We start from the raw sequence: 26,104 nt of genomic DNA on the forward strand, positions 1-26,104 counted from the left end.
TTTTTTTATATTTTCATTGTGTAAGATTAAGGGAGGGGGGGAGGGTTTGATGTTTTTTTTAAAAATAATAATTAAAGCCAAGTGTATAAAGATAAAACAAACAAAAATTTATTTTTAATTAATACTCCTCATCTCTTCGGGATAAATGTAAATGTAAATTTTGTTTACTTGTTCGCGGCGAGTGACGACAAGTATCTAAATATAATTATACAAATAAAAACATAATTAATATTAGATACTAAATAACTGTTCGAGCCTCCTGTTTGCAGAATAACAATGAAATATAATATTGCGATCGTAGAGACTCTATATTGCAATATACTTTATACATAATATTATTTTTAAATTATAATAGTTGTAGTCTTCAATTTTTCTCCTGGCCTCTTGGGAGTGAGACATACACCACGATCTGTTGATAATAATTATAATAATACTGATTATGATGATGATGATCAATTAACCGCAATCCCTAATGACGCTGAGATTGTGACGAAGGACCTGAAGAAACGTTTACGCGATGTTTCTTTTGATGCCTGACCAATTGGTACTGTTGACAGTAAGACACCCGACACTCGTCGCACGCGTACGGCTTGTTGGCGTCGTGGACGTGCTTGTGCGTGGCCAGGTTGCCCATCTGCGTGAACTGCCGGCCGCAGACGTTGCACGCGTACGGCGTGTGGCCGGAGTGGACGCCGCGGATGTGCGTGCGCAGGTTTCCTACTTGTGCGAACGACCTGCGGCACACCACGCACGTGTACGGCTTTTCGCCTGTGTGCACTCGCACGTGGTTTACCAGGTTGCTAACGTGCCGGAACCGTTTGCAGCACAGTTGGCACTTGCGCTTGTCCGGCGCCAAGTGCTGAGCCAAGAACCTCTTGGTCGGGAACATGCGCGCGCACTTGTCGCACTCCAAGTCCCTGGCGCACTCCAAGCTCATCTCCTGGGTCACCGACTGTCGCCGCTCCCGTTGTTGCCCCTGAATTTGCTGCTGTTGTGGCTGATTTTGGTGACACCATACAGCCTGCAGTTGTGTCCTGTAAATGACGAAACGTATTCGTGTGATTTCCACTCCCAAATTAGTGGTGGTGGCAGTAGCGTAGTTATGATTTTGTTCTGAGGGAGGGGATAATTTGTTATTTTAAAGTCAGGTAAAGGGATTAACCCTACAGATCTGTTTTTTGTTGTTGTTTATACACCACTTAATATACAGTAAAATAATTTATATTGAAAAATATATTTTAAACACATTATTTAACAACACATTTTAGATTCTGAGTGGAGCGAGGAAGCTAAGTGGTATTACAATGGTGGTGTCTATTTTATTTTATCCTGTATACTAAAATTCTACTAGAAGGAGTGCTTAGATTTCAACATATAGTATCTTATCTTTTAGCAAATTTGATCAAGATTGTAGTTTAGAAAAGTAATTTTTCTCAATAGTTATTAATGCCACAGGAAAAACCGCTAAAAACGGGATTTTAATTAACGCTTTGTTTATCATCATAGAAACGAATAAAAAATTATAATATCAATTCAATTTACAGGCTATATTATAATAAATAATAACGATATAAAATATCCAGACTGACAGACTCCGCTCAGAATCGTTTTTCTTACACAATGATATTATATCATTGAATTCAAGTTTTATACAATCCATTATATATTGACCCACTTGTAACCTACTGTACAGCAGAGCGACATCTATTTACCCGCTTTTTTTAATCTGTAATATATATGCAAGCTGAATACCACTCACTCATCGTCATTTCTCAAAAACAACAAAGCGTATTTTAATGATATGCTCACACATCATAATAAAATAAACTAAAATTTTAAAGACTAATAAATAACGGCCAGACCGTCGCATGTAGAAATCGGACATACCCAATAAAACCATTGTCACAGACAAAAAGGGACGATCTGTATTATACGATCATGAATTAAGAAATCGGCACATACTTGGGACGGTAAAACATAGGGCCTACAAAGAGAAATCTAGTTCACGGATGCGCAAAAAACCTTTTGATAAAGCCGCTTGCCACTTAGTCTAGTCAGCATATCCGTGTCTTCCCTTTGATCGGTGCATGAGCACCAGTCTTATCAGTAATAACCTTCCATTACCGAATACTGCAAACGACAACTGGACGCCATTTAACGAGGAATAATCAGTGTTTTATTATTTCGATTCGCGTATGTCATTGCAACTGCCAGTCAGGGTAAGACATTTAATATGTAATAATATTATATCATTAATTGCGGATATGACATTATGTGCACATTTTACATGTACGACCTCGAGAACCCTCCGAACACCCGAAGGAAGGTAATACCGTGATTTTAATATTTGCATCTGATATTATTCTCCAGCACTTAAACGTGTAGAGAATCATACAGGTCAAGGGCACCCATCAATCAGAACCTAGGGGGGTGACAACATCATAAAAAATAACTAAGAACCAACCAAATTGATTTTATTAAATGACAGAAAATAAATACACAACATAGATAAACGATGTACCTATGTCATAACTAATACGTCATGTATTATAATATCACCAGTAAAAATAGTTATTATTTACAATTACAAAAATTACAATCATTTCACATTTGTCTAGATTTTTACTTATTTAAGTACAAACTACTTAAAATGATATATTATATCCAATTTTCTATCAGAAACCATCCTTAAAGTTGAAAATCAAAGTTATATTTTAACTACTTATTGCGTCTCAAAAAAAATATTCATAAGGACACTATATTTTAAAATTCTTGGGATTTTTTTGTACTATTTTAAGAGTCTTCTGTGGTGGACGGAGGTCCAAACTTCTGTTTTTTAAATGAGAACCCGATTTAATTTCTACTGTAACTTGCTTAACGGATAATTTTTCTGAAAATGTTGATGCATCGAAATAAAAATTCTAAACAAGTAGTTTTTAGATACATAACAGATACGTATACAATTTACATGGCATTTTTGAGATAGAGACCATTTACGACGTTTTTTTTTTTCAAGTTTTGCGACTTGAAATATAAGACATGTATAATAAAAACATAAAAAAAAATAAAATATTAACAGATAATTATACATTTTTAATTTGAAACCCTAGTGCACTGAGTACGATCATACATGTAATATATTATAAGGTCGTTAATATTTTTATTATGCTGTCAATTAAACAATTTAAAATTTAATATTATTATTTTTTGTGCGCAAATCTTATTGATTGACGTTGGAAATTTGACCTAAAAATAAATAAATATGTCTGTGTACAACTTTGTACAAATTTAATATGTATGACCATTTAATAAAAATGTTCTTAGATAATAGTTTGTAAAATAGATTTAAAATTGGTATCTACATTTTGATTATGATTTATGAACTTGAATCCAATGTACCAATTAAAATATTCAATTCTAGGCCTAACAAAATTATTAGCTAAAGTATTTGTTTTTTCCATCAAAATGTATACATTAAATACATATGTCACAGTATTGGTACAAAAGACAAAACAGTTCTTTAATTGATTCAAAAAAACATATTTTATGTCAAAATACACGCAAAACATTTCCCTTGAAACTCATATACTTACTTTGTCGCTGCCCTCAAATAATAATCTCACAAGTCACAATAACAAACACGTTGTTTTTATTAAAATTAAAGATTTTTAAATCCAACAAAAATAGAGAATCACAAACAAACATATTAACTATTGGTAAATAGTTTAAATTTGAAAACGTTAAATTGACTATAAATAGAATAGTATAGTACATTAGTACAATTGTCTCGCTTATGTACGGAAATGTTAGAAAACTTACTGGTTGTCGGACATCTCGATCTGTATTGATAATGATTTGGATTTCTTCAATTATTCCAACAGCACTATCCTGAGAAGTGGAATGTCGTTGACTCAGGCGTCGCGTCCGACTGATACATGACTATAGATAAGAACTGAGCACATTTGGTTTGAATTTGTAATAGCCAGTGGACAGAGAATCGTGCTCAGCTGTTTAGCAGTAATAGACTTTGCCCCGACGGGTGACGACAGGAACCGATCTATTTTATAATAAACAATATTTTTACTGCATCGATTTATTTCTATTTTCGTCCATATTCCGTCGGCAAGAATCGGTATGCTTTTAGATAATAATAATATTATATTATATTATTTTATAACTGCGGGTAGCGCGGCCTCTTGGTATAATATATTATTAATATTATGTTGAATGTTACTATTATTGTTCGATCCTCAAATATATTAAAATATTGTTCGTTATCGGCAGTTCGGCACTCGGCCTTAAAAGTACACAATTAATATTGTGTAAATATGCAATCTTAACACATGTAAACAATAAAACGCTAAATACTAAACAGTTGGTTAGTTTTTATTGGGAGAATCTACGATACTCGTTGTGATTCTTTAAAGTTGAAATATATTTTGTTATTATTTGTTTACGGCTCCCTCTTATTTTTTTCACAACTAAATAAAAAATTAAAATAATACCCATTCCCATTTCCATCATTGAACTCAAATAAAAATTATTATCACTGTGACGCCATCTCACTACTCAAGGTACTGAGGCCGGGACTATACACGGCGTAATCAGCAGCGTTTTTCGTCGAATTAAAAATTTTTTGTTAAATATCAGAGACCAGAGTAGGCTGAGTAGCTCACAGTGTATACACAACGGATTTAATACGCCGATTTTTCCGCCGCGGATGATGTGTTTAGCCCCGGCCTAAGGTACTACTAACAACTAACTTTTAACTATAGCGTTTAGTGTGGCTCAACAAGTCGAAAGTGAAACTATAAATTAATATTTAATCCATTTCCTGTACTCTATGAATGTGCGATCCATAATCTATGATTTTAACATAAAAATATAACATCAATACGCCCATATAATAATTTTATTGTTCATAAATTACATTTTTACCCGCATTTTGTAAATTCTCATTTCGATATTTATTTTATACCGTGCGTTAGTTACGACGATTCTGTGTTATGTAATATTAAATAGTTATATTTAGAGCAATATAGATTATAGACCTTAGGCATACAATATAATATATATGAATTTAATAGAAATTGTTTTTTTTTTCATTAAACTATTAATTAGGTGGTGTATTTAATTTGTTTAAACGTTTTCATAAGCCATTAGTTAAAATAATTTTATATATCAATATTTTAAAAGGTGTACAAGACACAAGTGTATACTGCTCTGCTGTACAGTAGTTGTGCATGTCTTGTAACGGATGTGTTATATTAAATTCAACTATACTTCAATGATAAATCATTGCACACGAAAAACGATTCTGAGTGGAGACGTTGTGTGTTGTCTCACCCTAGAATACTTGTATAAATAATCAAATTTAATAATTCAAAAAAAAAAAATTTTTTTTTCGATGGCTGATGGCTCAAAATGAGTTTGAACATTTTACCATGTATGGAAAATGATAATGTAAATATTTAGTGAAAATATAACATACTAATTACTAATTAATATTGAATAAATAAAAACATAGAAAACATAATTTTTAAATCATATTAATCGAGGTAATTTTTAAGTCTATTTAATAGTATAGTTACTTATTATTAGCCGGGAGTGAATATTAGGTATACAAATATTATTATTTTAAATCCTTTATGATTATGTATATTGTATAGGGGAGACCCGGGTAAGTTGACGAGCTGGGTAAGATGACGAATTTATAATAACTGATAGTAGATTATATTAACAGCTGATGTTTTACAACAAATGTAAGGAATAATGTTAGGAACAACTATTTTACCGATAAGAAATAATCACGATAAAGACCATGTGTTTTTATTTACGATTTTCTGTTATCACCGTACACACTTTAATTTTTTGTGTTTTGAAATAACGTTTTTCCGAAAAAAGGAAAGTGAAATCCATTATATATTGTTTTTAATCAATAAAGTATAGTTTAAGCTTTATTTTTATGTATAATTAATGTTTATTACGTATGTTAAAATGACAAAAATATTATCATGATTAAAATATTATCGATCGGGGCAAGTTGACGTGGGTAAGATGACAATCGTCAACTTATCCCATTTGATTATATTTTATATTAAATATTTTTGTTAATTCGTGTACGTTTATTCACGAACTTTGTGCAGGAGTTGAATGTTGGAAAACATTCACCTGCGAGTTTTGCAGAAAACATATTTTATAAGTTGATTTTCATATTACTTTCATATTTTATAGGTATGAAGACTGAATGTTTATTTTTAGACTGAAGGAATTTTATTGTTTTAGATATTTGATATTAAGGCTCTTAGAAGGTTACAATTTTATTTTATTGTTTTATATATTTTAATATATTTTATATTAAGACTGAAAACGTTACAATTTTATTTTATTGTTTTAAATAGGTATTTGATATTAAGACTGAACAAGGTTACAATTTAATTTTATGTTATTTTATTTGATTTTCAGACCGAAAGAAAAATGTTATTTTATTGTTATTTGTCTTTAAGTTTTTAAGACTCTTCGAATTTTTTAATTTTTAAATATATGCACTGAATTTTATAAAAAGTATATTTACTCATTAAAACATAATATAAATTATGCTTTGTCAACTTAACCCGGCAAAATGTCAACTTACCCCAGCACATGGGTAAGATGACGAATTCCAAATTATTTTTTATTTAATTTTTTTAACCCGTTAAAAAAAAAAATTAAGTCTAACTTTTAATTTTAGAACATTCTTCAAAAGTACCTCTATCTATGTGTGTACAATTTACAAATATATATAAAGGTAGTATATTTTAAAAATACACCGAACCTTAGATTCGTCAACTTACCCAGGTCTCCCCTATATATATATATTTATGATAAACATGTTCGGCCATTTTTTATTTTGATATAAGTATACATAACAAATAACTAATAAGTAACATAATAAATCGCTATTCCTTTACTAAAATACTAATTGACAAAAGTAACAAATTGTAAATTATATGATAGAATGGACCACAGACAACAGTCAATGTGTTTGTTCATGATTATAATAATTTTTGCTATGTGCATCGAATAAGGGATGTGATAGTGAAACCTGTATTTGTTCTCCGTCTTACGCGGTATGCATTTACGTACATTTATACATTTATACATTTATACATTTATACATTTATACATTTATGCTTAATAATACAAATCATGAAATTTATTACTAATTTTTGGCGAAAGAATTAACATTCCTCATCTTAACGCAGTAACGCTCAAGGCTTTAGGTTTGAGTACAATGTATACTATAATAAGACAATAATTTAGTTTAAAATTCGTTAATATAAAAAAAAAACCGAATAATAAGCCATATAAAAATTAATAATACTTTTATAATACCTTTGAGAGACGTACACTCCTTAGAATAATTGAAAATCAATTGATATCAATATTGATTATGATTAGGTATTTATGTTTACAATATTACAACCATGATATTGTGAACCGAAGCTTAAATTATTTTTAGTTATCTGATTTAAGCATATCCATTTATATTGTACTATTGTAGAATTTAAATAAGTAGATTTATTAATTGTTTCAGGTGTTCTCTCTTCGGCGCTCAACGAACTGACTGCCAACGTTAACAACGAACTAGCACTCAACGAGGGCGTAATGAAGTTCAATGCATTTATTTTCGGACTCTTAAAGTGAGAATCGATAGAAGTTGCAAACGAACCGTATGCAAAAATGTCATAATATTATTATATATTCGTTTTAGTGTCGGGGGCTTGGACGCTTGGCTGAGCTATATGAGAACCCGCGAATCGGTATGGCAAAAATACTATAACCGGAACGCTCTATTCGTCCGCGCCAATTTTGGGTGCACTTTGCACAGGGATCTCGTGGATCGTTTGATCGCTTCCGCCAGACCATTGGCCAAGTACAGGCCCGATTTAGACCCGCTGTACGAATGTCGCAAGCTCCACGAAAGCTTATCCAACATAAACGCAAGTGTTTTCTGTCAACCCATTTTCGTATAATTTGTGATTTTCATTTTATCGCGAGCCAACAACGCGGTTTTGTGAAACATTATTGGTAAATTCGATTTCGGTAATTTATCATAATAGTTTATGGAATCATTTTATCTATAACGTATTTCTCTTACGATTTTCAAACGTGTTGCTAGTTTTTAATTGTTGTTTTATTTTTCTTCTAAAGTTGATCTGAAATGATTCCACGCGATACAATTGTTGAGGAAAAATACCGAGACCAAATTTATTTAAAATCTTTGAGGGTAATATTAATATATTATTGTCGGTCCGCGATAAAAACTGAAAATATCACTGCAGCGTCTTCAATACACCTAAGTGTATATTATTGTTTCGTATAAATGACGATCGTGTTTTTTTTTTTTTAAAAACGTAGAACCGAACGTCGTGGTTACTGAAGAAAACCGCGCGGACGTTAGAAAACGAATCTTCCAGGCCCAGGTCGTACGTCGATTCGGCCGCTAAAACGACGGTAGATGTGGCGGGCACGGCAAGCAAACGTTGGAGTGGCGTGCACATGGGCTCAAAGCTGGCCACGGCCTTTGAAAGGCTTGACAATATTGACGAGAGGATCCAGTGAGTTTTTATTTTTACGTCAGGACCATTGACGAGTAATCGTTGCGTAATTATAGTAATTACCAAATTATATAGAAAAATGGTTTAACGCAGGGAAAAAATGGAGTAGGCTAGAAACAGCATACCTAAAATATTATATATATTCTTAATATTTAATATAAAATAAGAGAACTATTACTGTAAAATATTATTATTTTTTTTAAAAACAATTCAAGTTTGAAAATCATAGTTCAGATTACAATTCAGTATTTACTGTAGGTGTAATGGTGCATGGGAGGAGCGGGTGATATCATGATGAGCTTAATATGATTAGATGCTAAGGATTTTTGTCACCCCGCAATAATTACCATATAATATATATATAAAATGCTATGTAAAAAATGTTAGTTTCCATACCGTGAAATATTTAGGCATTTGTGACTATACTGATTAGTTATACTTTAAGAATCCTCCCCCTCACCCCAGTCCCTTTTATATGATTTGTTTTGCATAATTTGTATGGCTTATGTGTTCGTAACAGACCGGAAGCTGTCGAGACTTGCCACAGTAGCAGCGACGCTTCCAAGGAGACGCCCGTGAAAGGACAGCGGTTTAGACGGCTTCAGATGAAGTGGGAGCTGCTAAGCACTAAAGACCTGACGTTGGACACACCTGATTTTGATGGACCTAGGGGCGAGTCAACGAGCGCTAGGTATTTATATTGTAATATATTTTTTATCTGGCAAAGCGCACTGATGCTTTGCGATTTTTTAAAAATCGTTTAATATTTTCATACTGTTTATCATTTAATATATAATATTTACTACCAGCATATTAACGTTTGTCTTAAAAACATTGTACAACGTACAGAACCTGAGTTCAGAACGCACGATGTAGATCAATTTATACATTTTATCTACATCGTAGTTCAGAAGATCTAATTTTGTGTTGGTTAGCTTTAATATTAGAATTAATATTTCTTATATCAAATTTAGAAAATATGTATAAGAATATTATTTAGGGAAGCATCATCTTATAGGACTTTAATGATGTTTGTATTTCAATGGTTGTTATAAATAATATGTAAAATATTACAATTTTCTAATGCTCATAACTCGCTTTATAATTTAAGTATGAATAAAAGCTCTTAAGATGCCTTAAGATAATAAAATTCACACCTTTGAATTAGAAACTTGGTCAATTTTCTCTAATATTTTAGATATCCATCACAAAATTGTTTTTTTTTTCTAAATGCAGATTTGTTGTATGTAATACGATGACAACATATACCATAAAATACTTAAAAGTATATTATATATACTTAAAAAGCAGTTGTCTAACCTACTCTGTTGTTTAAAAAAAAATTTTTTTTTAATCGATCCATTAATTTTGCCCTGAACAGGAGAGCCGCCGTCAAGTCGCGCATACCACGGTTAGTCCTGTCGCCAGTCCAACAATCGGGACCCGATGCATTCGGCAACAAACGTCCAATGACCGCCACTTACAGAGCAGATTCACCGACTTCACCTTCCGGCAGTGCCAACAACAAAATCGAACACACTTCCACTAGGTCGGTGTACACTGCTATAATCGTTCTCTATAATATAACGTGCAATATTTGGTGATTTCAAACTGTGATAGGGTGTGGAGACTGGCGGCACTGCCATAGCCAGGATTTTTTTTTCGGGAAGGGGGAGGGGGTTAAAATATTTGCTAGGGTTTGGGTATTACTGAATTTTTACAATATAGTAAGTTGGTTTATTCTATCAGATTTAAGAATATTGAATTCTAAAACACCCATAATATTTTCTCGAATGTCTTCGCTTTTCCACCAGTGAAGTTATGACATTACAATATTTATTCTTTGTCATCAATTTAAGCTTGTGTTTAAAAAAAAAAAACATATTTCAATACCTATCTAAAACTTTTTTCCTTTCAATTTACACATATAGATAAGAACTATAGGTATAAACTACTATGACATACTTAGTACTTATGTAATTTAATCTAAGTTTGAACATAAAATAACTATAAAAAAAAAAAAACTGTTTTTATATTTTTTAGTTATAGAATAACCTACTTACGTTGTACCTCGTTTTAAATTTTTAATCTTCAGCTATTAAAATTGAACATTTTATCAACTTTTAACTACAAAATCATTTTTCAATTTTCAATTTAATAAAATATGTCAAAATTCAAGCTTTAAATGCTTATAAAAAAAATTGTGCGCATGTATTTTTATTATTTTTCAACTGCTATTGTAACAATTTATCAGAAGCCTTAAATGTTCACACTTTTTGACCTAAGAAATACAATTTTATTGACATTTATAGAAAAAAAAACCTAAAAAAGTTGGAAGTTATTCATTAATTTGTTTTTCTCGGTGCTTTTGAAAACTACTGGGAAACTTTACTTTAGACCCGCCCCCCCCCCCCCCAAAAAAAAAAAAAAACAAAACATTCAACTCAGAATAAAATGAACAAATAAATAAATACTAAATAATTAAACAATAATTGTTTATAATTAAAAATTGGTTATATCAGTTATATCACGGTTTTCATACCTATTTATATAGCATTTTCTATATAACCTTATACCGTTTTTATATAACCTTATCGTAATAATATAATATATAATACTGAATACTACAGTCATAGTAGCTACAAGAAACGAGTAACATGATTAAATAACAAAAGATTTATGCCCACGACGGGCGAATAAACAATTTCCAATTTGATATTTTTCCTGGTTACAGAACTGTGTGGAGAGATATGACTTAATTGATTGTATAGACAGTGATTAATGAATTAAGAACACGTCTAAAATTTGATTCGTATGTATCAAAATATTCTGCAATTGAAGTATGAAATTAAAAATGTATGTTGTCATTGAAAAATATTGTATTTATACTTTATAAAAAAAACTTAATATTTTTATAAAACTACGGTAAATATTATGGATCTCAATAAACTTTTTACATGGTGAATATTTTCTTTAGATTTTTTTAAACAATCATTATTGTGTGACACTCCTGCTTTATATATGGTCGAAGACCCAGCAGTAACATAACTATATATTAATCATGTACTTATGGATTTTCAGGATCAGAAAACCACCCCCGCCAGCATCCGCTCCTAAAGCGACCCGACCCAGCAGCTTTTCTCAAAGGACAGCACCCTGCCGGGTGGAGCCCATTCGTTACGTGCGGACCCTTTCGCACCGGCTGTCGGCCGACAACGGACACTTGTCGTTCAACGAGGGTGAGAAGTTGCAGCTTGTCCTGGACGTGGACGACAAGTGGATACTTTGCTGTCGAGGCGCTCGCAAAGGTCTCGTGCCGAGGTCCTCCGTGCTGATGGTGTCCAAGTGAGAGACCTGCCAGTGGGTGTCTTTATGGTGGCCGCCCGGCACATTCCGCAATGATATTAATAATAATATGATTATAATAATCGACCTTGATTATTTGCGCGTTTAATTTATCGTCTATATTAATTATAATATATGTTTCTATTTCGTTTTTAATATGGTCTCATTTTCCTTGTATTTTGTGTTTATTTCCGTGTATAGAGTACTACTACGATAATATTATTATGTACATTTTTTTTTTTTTGTTTCGCAAACTATTACATTAATATTCACCGACGGTTTATGATGATGGGATAGTGTTGTGACTCGGCGCTTGTACATCGTTTAAAGGCGTTCCAAGTGCAATTGTCGTCGATTTGTCACTGTTTTTTTCGCTGAATTCTTCTGTTTTGTTTTTTATTCTTAACAATTTACACCAGTTTTTTTTCTTTTACGCAATGAAATTCGCACTTTGCAGAAAATAAAACCATTATCTGCAGTTGTATTCGGAAGGGCGTGTTGTTAGGTGCTTTTTATGATATTTTGTTGTCGTGTGTTGTTCTTGTGCACTGTGAAAAAGTAATTTTTATGTTTTTTATAAATCACGCAAAAATATTTGTTATTCAAACAGCCGCCCTTCTTGTAATTTAAACTAAGTTTCTTATACATACCTAATAAGTAATTGGTATGTATATAATAATATATATTCTAGTTACAAGAGTCGATGCTTTATTTATATAACGCTTATGAGAAAAATACTTTTTGTTATTAAAAAAAAGTATAAGTATTACACTAATGCTTAGATTATAGAACATATCTTTTATTTTTTACAACCTTTTTTCTACTATTGTTTTGTTTTGTTTTTTAAATTCTAGTTGCCGTTGAGACCTTATTTGTTCGTCTCCTTTGCAATGGCTTTGAACAAAAAAGGTCTCGACGCGTGTGTCGAATGACCCACGTCCGATCTCTGTTGGACGTTTGTGTGTCATACTATCCACTGTGCTCTTGTATACCCCAAGCCTTGTGTTTGAAAATAATTTAGTCCTTTGCCTAAGCAAAACAAATAGCTTTGACTAATATGTTGCTTTATATAAGTATAAGGTTTATGATATTATTATTATATTATGTTGTAAATTATCATTTTTTTTTGTTTCTTTCATATTTCAGTTTTATAGACTTTAATCATAGGTCCTTTAAGATTTTATTTTTGTTATTTTTTGTTTAATTAAACAAATAAGACTGCTTTTAAACACTCGGTATTTTTTTTTTATTTGTATATTTTGTTATTATTTACCATCCATCAAAAAATAATATTAACAGAATCCCAGCATCGATTAAATATAATATTCTAAATATTTTAATCAATGGTACTAGTATTCCATGGTTAAAGTATAACATATTTAAAAAATTATTCATGATTATATAATATTAACATATTTTAAAGTATAACAGTATAATATTATTAAATATTATATTATAACTAAACAACTAAACATTAATCACTTCACATTAAGTGTAACATTATTATCACAAACCCCGATGATTGTACGTTTGTTAAAATTATGTTAATTAATCGATGATGTGCCATGACCGAAAAAGTTTAAAACAAAAACTATTACTAAACATTTTATTATATTATTATGATATACCGAGCAATAAATATGTGTAAACAGACGACTTGTGTTTGTTAGAATGAAAAATATATTGATAAATAAATAACAATAAACCCTCTTGTATTATTTGTAAACAATTAGGTTGTCACAAACTCGAAACGTTCTCTGGAGTCTTACATGTTACATTTGTTTTACCTTTGCTCATGCTCAATAGTATTAACAGTATTAGCATGTTTAAAATTCCAGTAGCGGTTTATTCCTTAAATATTTTTTTCAAAATCATAGTCATGTTAAACAACGGCATAGTATTTTTCACATCAAAAAGTTCCCTTTCACGTTGATGTGCATACATTTTTTTTAGTTACATGGATGTGGATTATGACAAAAATTAATTGATTAAATCAATTTATTTAAATTCCTTCAAGACCTTTCACTGTCCTGTAATTTATTAGAAGTATGCACTTCACTTGAATCATTGTTGATACCACCAGAAGAATTTTATTTGTTGCCAAATATTACCTAATATAAGTTATTAAATGTTTAATTTATTGGTATACTACAAAATATGCACTGTTGCAGAACTTACTATAATTTGTGTTGGATCATATTCCTAACTGTCATCTTATATGCTAATTGGAATTAAAATAAAAATAAAAAGCTGTAGTCCAATCAGAGTCGTAAGGAGCTCTTCTAACGCCTGAGGCAAGTTTAAGTATATGCCCCCGCCTTTCGTCCAAAAAATTTTTCATTAAATCTTATCTCATTTAAATGCTTATAAAAAATAATGTTAACCATGTATTTTTAATATTTTTCAACTGCCATTGTAACAATATATTAGGAGCCTTGGATTACATTTTCAAGACTTTTGACCCAACAAATAACACTTTATTGACATTAATAGAAAAAAAAAAAAACTAAAAACTTGGCAACTGAAAATGTTTGTAAACAGTTCAAAACAAGTCAGTATATTTTAAAATTGCATGGTGTATAGAAAATTCTAATATAAACATTCAGTGAACATTTCATGTATCTACAATCATTTGTTCTAGAGTTAAACCAAAAACCAAAATCGATTTTGTCAAAAACCAATTGATAATTTGCGTTTTCTTTAATTATTTTTTTTGTGTACCCGGTGCTTTTGAGAACCATTGGTGCAACTAGGGGGGCTTAGTAGCACCCCACACAAATATCCCTTATTGATTTATATATAAGCTCCCTATAGGTTATTTTAAATGAATTGTTTTGTTAGCCTCCCAGAATTTTAACCATAGTTGCGCCTATGTTGAGAACTACTGGGAATTTTGACCACCCAAAGTACCAACTAGATTCACTTTCCTACCACAAAATATACTGCTGAAGAAAATTTGAGCATTTTTACTATCCTAAAAGGTGACGACACAACAAAAATCAAACACATCATTGTAAAATCAATACATTCATCCATCTAAAGTTTGTCTAGATTAGCGCCCCCGTTGCATTGGAGGCCTGAGTGTAATCAACATTTATTTATTATGTAGTTCATAAAAATTGACTCAGAACTTTGGTATAGCATGATGTTTTGCACTGTGAAACCAATCTCAGTGTGATCTTTTACAAATACAATACAGACCATAATATCAATAAATTACATCACTGTTGTACGTGTTCAGCCGGGGATAACCAAGATAATTGGAAAATTTTTAAATGTTATATAATACTACAGACAGTTAACATGTATTATACCAACCACTAGTTAAAACAAAAACCATCGAATAGTAATAAATAATTTTTACATAAAAACTAAAATGAAAACATAATAGTATAGCATAGGAGTAAAACAAAATGTTTACAATTTATATTCTCGACATTTAATGATGATTTATATTTTATAGATTAGTTTTTTAATCTGCAATTAGAATACGCATAGAGTACAACTACAAGTCGATAAGGATATAACGGTAATAGTGAACAGTCTGTCACAAATAAAGTGTCGAGAATATTAATTTTGAGATAACTTTTAGTGAATAGATAATAATTAAAAATCTATTGAAATATTAAAGAACAGTTAGTTCAAAATAATAGATTGATTTCTATATGGTTACATAATCATAGAACCGTAAAAAAATGCACTGCACTTTTGTTGATATACCTTGGGGCATTATATTGTAACTATTATGGCAACTCTTTATGTCAGGTTAAAGCTCTACTTTTAAAGAAACCAATCCTAATGAAATTATTGATCTAAAAAACAAGTGTTCATCAAGCCAAAATGAGCACCAAATGATTGCTGCAACAATAATAAAAGTGTAAAAATCTCAACTAAAATATCACTTATTCTAAAGTCATATTGTTTAGATTCTAGACAATATGCTGTCATATGGAACTGTTTTGGACAGATATGGACAATTAATTAATAGATAACTATTATATTAAATATTTTTCGATTGATCTGTTTAAAAACCTTAATGTTTAATTAATTTAAAACGGGTAATTTTTTAACATAAAACATTACAATAATATTGTTTGTTATAATGTACACATTAAGAAATTATTTTATCCCAAATTACAAATTAAACAAAAAGAAATATTAAAAATAGTAATAACGCTATATTAGTTGTATGAATTTATAATTTTTGTTTGTACATGTATTTAACACAAAAATACCACATTATGGATCAGTAGACTTAAAAGGTAGCAGGAATATTTTGCTTTTCGAATTCAGCTCTGTAAAAAAACATAAAAATGTATTAAAATTAATCAACAATATAACAAAAATAAATAAGTATACATGGAAAAGGCATAGAAAACCATTAAATACTAGAGATTCAAACATTTTCGTTAATGAACATTTAAATATAAATATTAAATACTACTACTGTGTGGTATTTATATTTTACTAAACTTTCATAATATAAATTAAAAATAGATTTTCATTTTTGAAAACCCATTGGTTTTAAATGTTTTATCATACAATATCATTAATCAACGCTATGTATTTTGTGTTAAAATACATTTTTTTATCAATTTAATTTCATTATTTCCGTACACCTCTTAAATAATTGTTCAAAATTAAATTAGTATAGTAGAATCTGCTTATTACTAAGCTATGTATAACAAACAATATTCCAGATAAAATGATTCCCAGCCATGCTTTTAGTTGTCTTTATATTTCACACGGAGTATATTTTTGTCATCCGTACATAATGATCTGATTCTCTAGGTTCTACTATATAGGAGGGAGAGAGTTTATAGATCTTAAATAATAATAATAATTATAATTTCTATTAACTAATAGTTGGATTCAAGGGTAGAATAAATATTACATTTTTAGTCCAAAAGAATTAATCACAAAAGATAAACTACCTAACTATAATAATTGTTAGTCATATTTACCTCAATTGAACACTGAAATCATCCTCGACATTGTCATCGTCCCAATTATCTTCCCAAACATTAGCCTCTTTATCTTCTTCATCTTGGCTAGTCCACTCTTAAAATAAAAAATATATATACTTATAGCTAGTTGTCAATTACTATAAACATATCATAAATTCATAACCAAAAGCAATGAATCATTTACCTTCCACTGGGAACTCTTCGAATTCATCGTCTTCTTCCAACAGACCGATGTCCAAAGTGTTCTTTTGCTTATCACCGTCGGATTTAGGTTCGGTAGAATAAACCATTGTGCTAATTTATGAAAAACAGGTTAATTGTCTGAAAGGAATTTAGAATTATTAAACAACCTACGTTTTTCACTTTTTCAGAGATTTTTGGATTTTGAGAGTTAACAAATTTATGATTATACAGAAGATGAGATAACTGAACTACCGAAGTTTCAAGTTTGTTTTTGTTTTACACTCGAATGAAATTTAACAGTCATGTTCTTAACCTCAAAATACAACATTTTAATTGGTGTCCAAAGTTGTTGTTATGACCCATGATTATAGAATATGGTATTGTCTATTTTAAATCGTGTTATGACCGATTTTAATGGAAATATAATTTTATTGTTCTCATGATACACGATGTAGAGAAAATATCTTCTCTACATCGTGTCATGATAATATAATAAATTATATATGGTTAGTTTTAGAGGGCCTATATAAGAATAAAAGTATATATGTTATCTAGTTATATATCTCTAGCTTCTTAGTTATATCCACAGATATCTAAGTCTGTGGTTATATCATGATGGTTCTATGGACGATTTAAGATATAAATAGGTATAAATTATCTTAAATCGTGGTTCACAGAATATATGTTAACTAGTAACTACCGTTGAAAACTTGAGCACCACTGTTCAGTGTTCAATTATTTATTATTCACTACGTCTTTAGTCTTCAAGACTGCCGGTGCTCAGTCATGGCAGAAAAACTACTAAAAACGTTTTCTCACCCATGGTTTTTTTTTATCTGAAACTATAATCAATAACAAATCCTGAGAAAAAGTGTATGCTATATAAATATATAATAATAAAAACACAAATAATAATATTTATATTTAAGCGAACACTGAACACAGAGTTCAAAATGTTTTTTATTTCTCCTCGCTAATTGAAAATGTGATGTATTGTAAATAGTAATTTAATATTCCGATGATGAAGTCCAGTGAAGTAGACGTGGTCAAGATGATTGATGCCAATAAAATGCGAAAGGAAAAAAAGTTGTCGGTAAGTTCTATTAGTAGTAGTCCGGCATCGGACTTAAAACCTCGGGTGGTGACTGTCAAGCAGCACGATTCAAAAAAACTTTACACGCCGACTGCTAAAAAGGAAAATACAAAAAAAATTGTTCAAGATGCAACAAAGGAAATTCAGAACTGCAATGATAGTTCTGAATGGCGCCTAGATTTGAGTAAATCCGGTTTGACTAAAGTGCCAATAACCATTAGAGATGCCACACAATTGACTGAATTGTATTTGTATGGTAATAAATTGATCACTTTACCATCAGAAATCGGGTGTCTGACTAACTTGCAGACACTAGCACTCAGTGAAAACTCTCTGACCTGCCTACCGGAATCGCTAGCTAATCTTACTAGTCTTAAAGTCTTAGACCTAAGGCACAACAAACTTACTGAAGTGCCAGATGTTGTCTATAAACTTGATACGCTAACTACACTGTTTTTGCGTTTCAATCGTATACGTACAGTGAGTGATGACATTAGTAAATTAGTCAACTTAGTCATGCTCAGTTTACGAGAGAATAAAATCAAAGAACTTTCATCTGGTATCGGTAAATTGGACAAAGTAGTTACATTTGATGTGTCACATAATCATTTGGAACATTTGCCAGAAGAGATTGGAAATTGTATACAATTGTCTACACTAGATCTTCAACATAATGAACTTGTCGACATTCCTGAGACCATTGGAAATCTTACACTTCTAACACGTTTAGGGTTACGATATAACAGATTGAAAAATTTACCGAATTCATTGAGTAATTGTAATCGAATGGATGAATTTAATGTAGAAGGTAACATGCTAAGTTGTTTGCCTGATGGCCTACTAGTTAACTTAAAAGAAATGAACATTATAACACTAGCTAGAAATAGTTTCACAGCATATCCTACTGGAGGGCCTGCACAATTTATTGCTGTAGACTCAATTAATTTTGAACATAACAAAATTGATAAAATACCCTATGGAATATTTTCCAAAGCTAATTACCTAACAAAACTTAATATGAAAGATAATGCCTTGACATCACTGCCATTAGATGTTGGTTCTTGGACCAATATGGTTGAGCTGAATGTTGCAACAAACATGATTACCAAATTGCCCGATGACATACAATATCTACAATCCCTGGAGGTGTTGATCTTATCCAACAATCTACTGAAAAGACTGCCAGTTACCATAGGAAATCTTCAAAAACTCAGAGTGCTTGATCTTGAAGAAAACAAACTAGAAACATTACCTCAGGAAATTGGTTATTTGCGAGAGCTGCAAAAATTAATTTTACAGTCCAACCAATTGCTATCATTACCACGGGCGATTGGTCATCTCACAAATCTGGCATACCTTAGTGTTGGTGAAAATAAGCTTAGTACATTGCCAGAAGAAATCGGTACACTGGAAAATTTGGAGGCACTTTACATTAATGACAACCAGAGTCTTCATCATTTGCCATTCGAACTTGCGTTATGTTCTAAGTTGCAGTTGTTGGGAATAGAAAATTGTCCATTGAGTCAACTTGGCGATGCAGTCAAAGGCGGTCCATCTTTAGTAATGACTTATCTCAAGGTAAATGGCCCATACCGTACTCTATGAAATCTTTTAAATTGGTGTGGTATTTCCATTTGATAATCTAACACAATATTACAGTGAGTCTAATGAAAATTTGTTAATATTTGTTATTGTGTTTAAAAAGTTTGTTTTAACACATATATTGAAACTATATTTTAATGGATCACTTGTAGTATTGTGCATTTTTCTCTGACTACCATTATGAAACCAAGTAGGAAAAATTTATTTTTAATTCCTGGGATTTTTGGTTGGAAAGTTGTTATGTTCTTATAAGTTGCATTAAACATGCATAAGTAAGTATTTGAAATCAGAGTTGTTGATAATCTCTTTCCAGAGAAATTATTTTAAGATGAGAGTTTATAAATTGATATGTTTTAATGTTTGAAGAAATATCTATTAAACAATACATTATGTTATATAGGTACCTACTTTATTTGTATACAATTTTATCAACACTTAAATTGGAGTATGTATTAACTATTAAGTTAAAAGTTTTATTCATTAATGGAAAAAGTATGGACTTGACCGATTATTTTCAGTATTCTATTCATTAAATTGAATAACTTTTTGTAAGCATTCGATAAATAGTTTTCGAAGTACAATTTAATATAATTATTTAATATTGTTGTCACAATTTATCTAGAGTTAAACACATTTATCAGAAGATGAATATTTAGGTAATACATTATTTTTTAATTATTAATAATCATCCTTTAAATTTTAAATAATCAGTGGCCAGTATATTTACATGAAATTATGTTTAATGATGATAAAAAAAAATGTATAACTTTGCAAGTTTTAATATTTAAGATGATAATATTGATTCCATGATATTACATTATAAACTCTCATCGGATTCTGAAATTTAACATCTATTATGTTTAATATAATGCATATTTTATATTGTCATAAAGGTGTATTACCTATGTGTAATAATTGTTAACTAAACTACTACTACTAGGCAATTCAATACAAAATAAACTTTATAATAATAACCATTATTTTATACAGCATGTCAACTGGAAATTTTACCACAGTCCCAAAATTGTATTTAAACCATGTACATCAAAGTGTATTAAATACCTATTCATTAATTTGTTTTTATTCAATCTTAATAGGCAAATATATAGTGTGTTATTTAATATTTGTTTTAATTGAAAATTATAAACGTATATTGTATTTATATATGGCATATAATATATATTCATTTTATATGTTTGTATGTGTGTACATTATATAATATATATATAATTATTTCAACCGTTGATAAAAAAATAACGTAATATTATTTTTGTGTGATAATTATTATATTATGTTAATGTTTAAACAAATTGAAAACTAATTTATTTGAAAACAGTTGTCATATAAATATTATGATTACAGTTGTATGATATAATATAATATATTGGTTATTTATTAACTTATATAGTATTATAGTGAAATCATAATAAAATAAGTTGTATTAGAAACATTAAAGTTCTTAGATTGGTACTTGTGTCAAAAATCCACCATTTGAGCTTGTACTACTCATAAAATTATTTTTGTCATTAATTGTGCAATATAATGAATTTAATTTTAAACTCAAAATTGTTTTATATTCTTTACCTAACTGTTTCTTTTTCCAATTATAGTAGTAAAAAGCAATGGAAAATTTCTTTGTCATGAGGTATATACAAATATTCATACATTTTGTTTTGGGATTTTACTCAAATAAATAAATATATTCAGTGCAGCAAAATTGATCACTTCTTCCTTTATTGACATGAAAATTCATAAGCACAATTGTCCATACATTTAGTAACACAATTGCGTTAGCATTTGGTATTATTTCACAAATAAAAATTGTTTCCAGTCTCCTGGTTGACAATCATGTGACAATAATAATATTGTTGTACTTGCCTGCAGATTGACATGCCATAATTTTGAAATAAGCCAACAATAATTATTTGCCGTTAGTTCTAACTTCTAGGCCTATAGGATTTTTCGAATTGAGGAAGAAAATTGTGACCTAATGATAATTGAGTTAAATGTATAGAAAAGAAAATGAGTACAATCAATTATTACATTTTTTACTCATATATTTAAATAATTAGTAGATATTAAGTAGTATGTCTTATATATTATAAATGATAATATACATAATATATCATTTGTTGTGGTTTAATGTTACTAATTTGTTGCGCAATAGTGGTATGATTTTCAGGTAAAAAAGGAAAATGTACGCAATTGTTCTGTACACGATTACTAACCTGGTATGGCTCGTTGTTATTGGCCTCAGTCCCTAACGTGTTCTGGGTCAAGCATCGGCTGACGTCTCTAGTTCCCAGATGGGAGACTACTCGCAATATTAGTGACAAATTCTCGCACCACATACATATGTTCTTCAACCAACTCTAACCCCCCTACGAAATTTAAACGGCTGTAGTTGCCGGTGCTTAAGATCAATAAAAAAAAATATATATATTAATTACTGTAGAGTTAGTATTTTAATGACCCAAAAAACCTAAAAAAAATTAACACTAAAACAACCTAAAAATTGCGCTAAAACAAATTTTAAATGATCTAACCCCCCCCCCTCCCTTCAAAAAAAAAAAAAATTAAAATGACCTTAAAAATTATGAAAAATGTATTATAATTATTAATTAGATAGTAATAACTATTTAATATATTTTATATCTTAGATTTTTTATTAATTTGTAACGCAAAATGATTTGCCAATTTTCGTGAATTTGAAGAATTTTGTCAAAATTTTAACTTCGGACCCTCATTAGTCATTCAAATTATTGTGGATTCACGCACATTTTTGTTTTTAATTTTTACTAACACCAACCTATGATAAACGTTGTGTTACATTTTAAAGTTTTTTGTCATACCAAAAATATTTTTATCAACTATAATTTAAAAAAAACCTAATTAAACTTAAAATTTACTTATGCTTGTAATAGCGCAATATTTCGAAAATTGTATGGTGCAGAGAAATTGCTAATATAAACATTTAGGGAAAATGTAATATATCTATGGTTATATTTTTTTGTTACACTCAAAAACTGGTTTTGTGTAAAAATGTTTACTTAATTTTTTGTTTTTCCTGACGTTTTTAAAAACTGTTTGGAATTTTTTACTTATGACACTCCAAAGTACCAACTAGATAAACTTTCTTACCAAATAAAATGCTGTTGAAGAAAATCGAAGCATTTTACTGTCCCAAAAGGTGATGACAGACAGAAAAAAAACAATAAGATCATTGTAAAATCAATACATTTGTTGCTTCACTCAGAATCTAAAAAGATCTCAAAATGCAAAATAAAAACTTTATACAATACACTATATTTGAACTCTTAGATGAACACAATCACATTTTGTGCTTGAAAATCTATAATATCCTGTATATCATAATATCTTACTATATCCAAGTCCTATTAATTAGCAATATAGTTGGTAGTAAATAATAATCTGTTTAAATTGTTGTTTAATTTATAAACCTTGTATACAAAAATGCAAGTATGAAATCATTGTTGTTCCAGAGTACTTAAATTTGTCCATTGTGAATATGTTTCTAGGTATACAAACAATGTGAAATGCATAATCAAATAATGAATAATTTAACATAGGGTTGTTGGTGATTGTGTGTTAACTTCTAACAAAAGGCAAAAAGACATTTTATAGTTTGGAACACAGCCATATGTAGTTATTGATTCTTGTGTTGTGGTTAATTCTAAGTTGAACTTTTAATAGATTTGTTTTATTTTTAGATTTTAAAAATATTTAAAAAATGATTTGGTAAAAAAATATTTTTACTTTGTTACGCCAAGCACATTGTTATGATGACTGGCGGGTTTTGTTATGTATATAAAATAACCATTTTGAATAATTCATTAAATTACTATTATGTTTCCTTTTTTTTATGACAAATAGCATTATAAAACTGTCACCACCTTTACATTTATGTATATTGAAAGTAGACATACTTACTCAATTACTTAGTATAATACTTAAGAAGTAGAGTAGGTATACTATCAAGTTTGTAATGAGAGGGAGGTCGTGGGGGGGGGGGCAATCCTATGTATAACTTAAGATGTCGTATATTAGTATGAGTTTTTTGTATTGGCATTTAATATAACGTAGATATAGTAAGTAGATGTACATTGTTTTGAATGCTTATATTATTATCGATTAGCAGGTGGATATTTAAGAATTAAGTATATTTATCATTGTTATTGTAAGTTGTATAAAAGTACACTAGTACACAAGCTTAAATTATATTATTATTATTAAGGCTGAGAATTATAGGTTGTATCAATCTATTTTTAAATATAACTGTAGATGTTTAAATATGTCTAGTTATGTCTAAATACCAACATTTCCAAAATATGCCCTGAACAAATTGTAAATACTAATAATTTTAACATTTTCGTCATAATATGAATTATGAAAAACAATATAAAAAAGGTGGGCAAGTGGGTGTTGCTCTGCTGTGCAGTAGCCAGTAGGTTACAAGTGGGTCTAATGACTAATGAACTTCAAACGCTTCAGTATCTTATTCGATGGGAAAGTGTGTCTAGTTGGAAAATTCGTGAGGTAAATATTTAAAACTCCTAGTAGTTTTCAAAAGCGCCGGAAAAATAAATTAAGGAAAAACGAAAATTTTTTCAAAATAGGTTTTTAGTGTAAACACTAAAACAAATTACTGTAGATATATTTCCACTGAATGTTTATGTATTAACATTTGCTATACACCATACCATTTTAAAAATATCTTGTTATTAGCTGTTTAAGGACATTTTCAGTTTAATATGGCAACTCTACACCAACCCCCTAAAAAATGGGTGGCGTTTCATAACTACCCCGAGATTTCAAAATTCAAAGTACGGCCCTGTGTACTACTTAATTACTCAAATATGAAGAAGAACAAAACTTTTATTCTTCAAATTATAAATTTGAGTTTTCAAAGTGCTGAAGTTAATCAAAATTGGAATGAACTTATATGCCTATAGGGAAAAAAATTAATAGGGCACTCCGCGACAACATAATAATATTGTTATATTTTACTCAGACTATTTGAATATTCATGTTTGTACATTTTCATATTACCATGGTATTATTACCTCAAAAATATTAAATCGTAGCAAAATATTAAGTAGACCCCTCTTAAGTATATTATTATGAACATATTGAATAAATACACTTTTCTTGATTAATAAAAAGTTTAAACCCCCCAGTTCACCATTGTAAAAAAACTGATAAAAACACATAATTGTACCTATATAATTATACAAATTATTAATTAACTGCAAAAAAAAAAACACATTAATAAATAATGTTAATCCATTTAATTTGTATGCAAAATGACTATGCTACTTCGATTTTAAATTATTCAAAAGTAGGTATATTTATTATTTATTGTTGTCTTTGTAGTTGTGTTTTATCAGATGCGATAATAATAACTTAAATTAATCGAAAACCTATATGAATAAACTCATAATTTATTAACATATAAAATAATTCATATTGTTTAATATTTAATGTTTGTTTATAATAATATTCATTTCTTATTTCTGTCAAATTAATGTTTATGTAATTAAGGGTAGATATACCACAATAATTATGATGACACGGCGTTATGGATAGGCATTTTAGGTACATTGCTGTGAATTTTTCGGGACTCCCGGGTTACCGTGACACCAAACTATTGGATTTTAGACCCAAAGGTATAGTCACCTTAATATTTATATCACGTCACTGCATAGTTTGGGTAATTTTTACAATGTAAGATTTGCATAGTTAAAATCATAATATATTTTAAAGGTTAAAATTGTATTATATTAATGTCTGACTTACCTAATCTAATCTAATTTTTAAAGACATTTTAATTTATACTTTATAACTATTTTGTGGTAAATATAAAAACCTAGAGTAGTAGGTACAGTGGTACTACAGAATACCGTAGAACATGATTGGACACACCTTGACACTTGGGACATGAAAATGAACCAACTTATACGATAAAAGAAGGATTGTGACAACTCGAGTCATATCGCTCATGACCCGAGATTCATGTGGTCGAGTTAGGTCGTCAACCACGAGCCGAGACCCAAAAGGATCGGAGCGTCGTGGATTTTTGTAGTTTTTTATATTTTGATACCAGCAATGAGGAAACGACAAGTAGCCTTACAATAATAATAAAAAAAACATGACACATTATTTGGTAGAAAAATCATTATACTATTAAGGTTGGCGCCGTGAAAGCCGTCAGGCATACTAGGACAGAAATAAAATAAAAAACAAACACCGTAATAATACCTAGCCAATATAGCAATAATAATAATAATAATAAT

At 29.8% G+C, this 26,104-nt stretch overlaps 4 protein-coding genes across 7 annotated transcripts in view; 2 read left to right on the top strand and 2 right to left on the bottom strand.

Annotated features, from left to right (window-relative positions):
* Window positions 1-13,174, top strand: part of LOC132939669 (uncharacterized) — a 45,543-nt gene extending 32,369 nt beyond the window's left edge. For all 3 annotated transcript variants that reach the window (XM_061006966.1, XM_061006965.1, XM_061006968.1), the window contains exons 12-17: window positions 7,577-7,682; window positions 7,754-7,982; window positions 8,401-8,600; window positions 9,121-9,291; window positions 9,982-10,149; window positions 11,682-13,174. In XM_061006966.1, the coding sequence (XP_060862949.1) occupies window positions 7,577-7,682; window positions 7,754-7,982; window positions 8,401-8,600; window positions 9,121-9,291; window positions 9,982-10,149; window positions 11,682-11,949 (1,142 nt within the window). In that variant the 3' untranslated portion in view covers window positions 11,950-13,174. The remainder of the gene's footprint in view (window positions 1-7,576; window positions 7,683-7,753; window positions 7,983-8,400; window positions 8,601-9,120; window positions 9,292-9,981; window positions 10,150-11,681) is intronic.
* LOC132939672 (zinc finger protein OZF-like) lies at window positions 87-4,070 on the bottom strand. The gene is made up of 2 exons (XM_061006971.1): window positions 3,820-4,070; window positions 87-1,034 (listed from the first exon to the last, which is right to left on the bottom strand). Exons 1-2 carry the CDS (start codon window positions 3,831-3,833, stop codon window positions 470-472), a joined length of 579 nt encoding a protein of 192 aa, XP_060862954.1. The 5' UTR covers window positions 3,834-4,070; the 3' UTR covers window positions 87-469.
* Window positions 13,175-15,960: 2,786 nt separating the features above from the next.
* LOC132939674 (26S proteasome complex subunit SEM1) lies at window positions 15,961-17,417 on the bottom strand. Of its 2 annotated transcripts, XM_061006975.1 has the most exons (4): window positions 17,267-17,417; window positions 17,097-17,206; window positions 16,910-17,006; window positions 15,961-16,240 (listed from the first exon to the last, which is right to left on the bottom strand). In XM_061006975.1, exons 2-4 carry the CDS (start codon window positions 17,200-17,202, stop codon window positions 16,201-16,203), a joined length of 243 nt encoding a protein of 80 aa, XP_060862958.1. In that variant the 5' UTR covers window positions 17,203-17,206; window positions 17,267-17,417; the 3' UTR covers window positions 15,961-16,200. The 2 variants fall into 2 exon arrangements, with proteins under 2 accessions (XP_060862958.1, XP_060862957.1); XM_061006974.1 differs by having other exon boundaries at window positions 17,097-17,391.
* Window positions 17,418-17,959: 542 nt separating this feature from the next.
* On the top strand, window positions 17,960-21,350 carry LOC132939670 (leucine-rich repeat protein soc-2 homolog). Its single transcript, XM_061006969.1, has one exon. The coding sequence runs from the start codon at window positions 18,114-18,116 to the stop codon at window positions 19,791-19,793; it is 1,680 nt and encodes a 559-aa protein (XP_060862952.1). The 5' UTR covers window positions 17,960-18,113; the 3' UTR covers window positions 19,794-21,350.
* Window positions 21,351-26,104: the final 4,754 nt, after the last annotated feature.

The sequence above is a fragment of the Metopolophium dirhodum genome, chromosome 2, assembly GCF_019925205.1.
Source record: "Metopolophium dirhodum isolate CAU chromosome 2, ASM1992520v1, whole genome shotgun sequence".
Classification (NCBI taxonomy): domain Eukaryota; kingdom Metazoa; phylum Arthropoda; class Insecta; order Hemiptera; family Aphididae; genus Metopolophium; species Metopolophium dirhodum.

Coding starts and splice junctions, on each gene's coding strand:
- LOC132939670 (XM_061006969.1), top strand. CDS start 18,114: ATGATGAAGTCCAGTGAAGTAGACGTGGTCAAGATGATTGATGCCAAT.
- LOC132939674 (XM_061006975.1), bottom strand. CDS start 17,202: ATGGTTTATTCTACCGAACCTAAATCCGACGGTGATAAGCAAAAGAAC. Junction 17,007..17,096: donor CGAAGAGTTCCCAGTGGAAG/GTAAATGATTCA, acceptor TTTTATTTTAAG/AGTGGACTAGCCAAGATGAA. Junction 16,241..16,909: donor GATTTCAGTGTTCAATTGAG/GTAAATATGACT, acceptor GTTTTTTTACAG/AGCTGAATTCGAAAAGCAAA.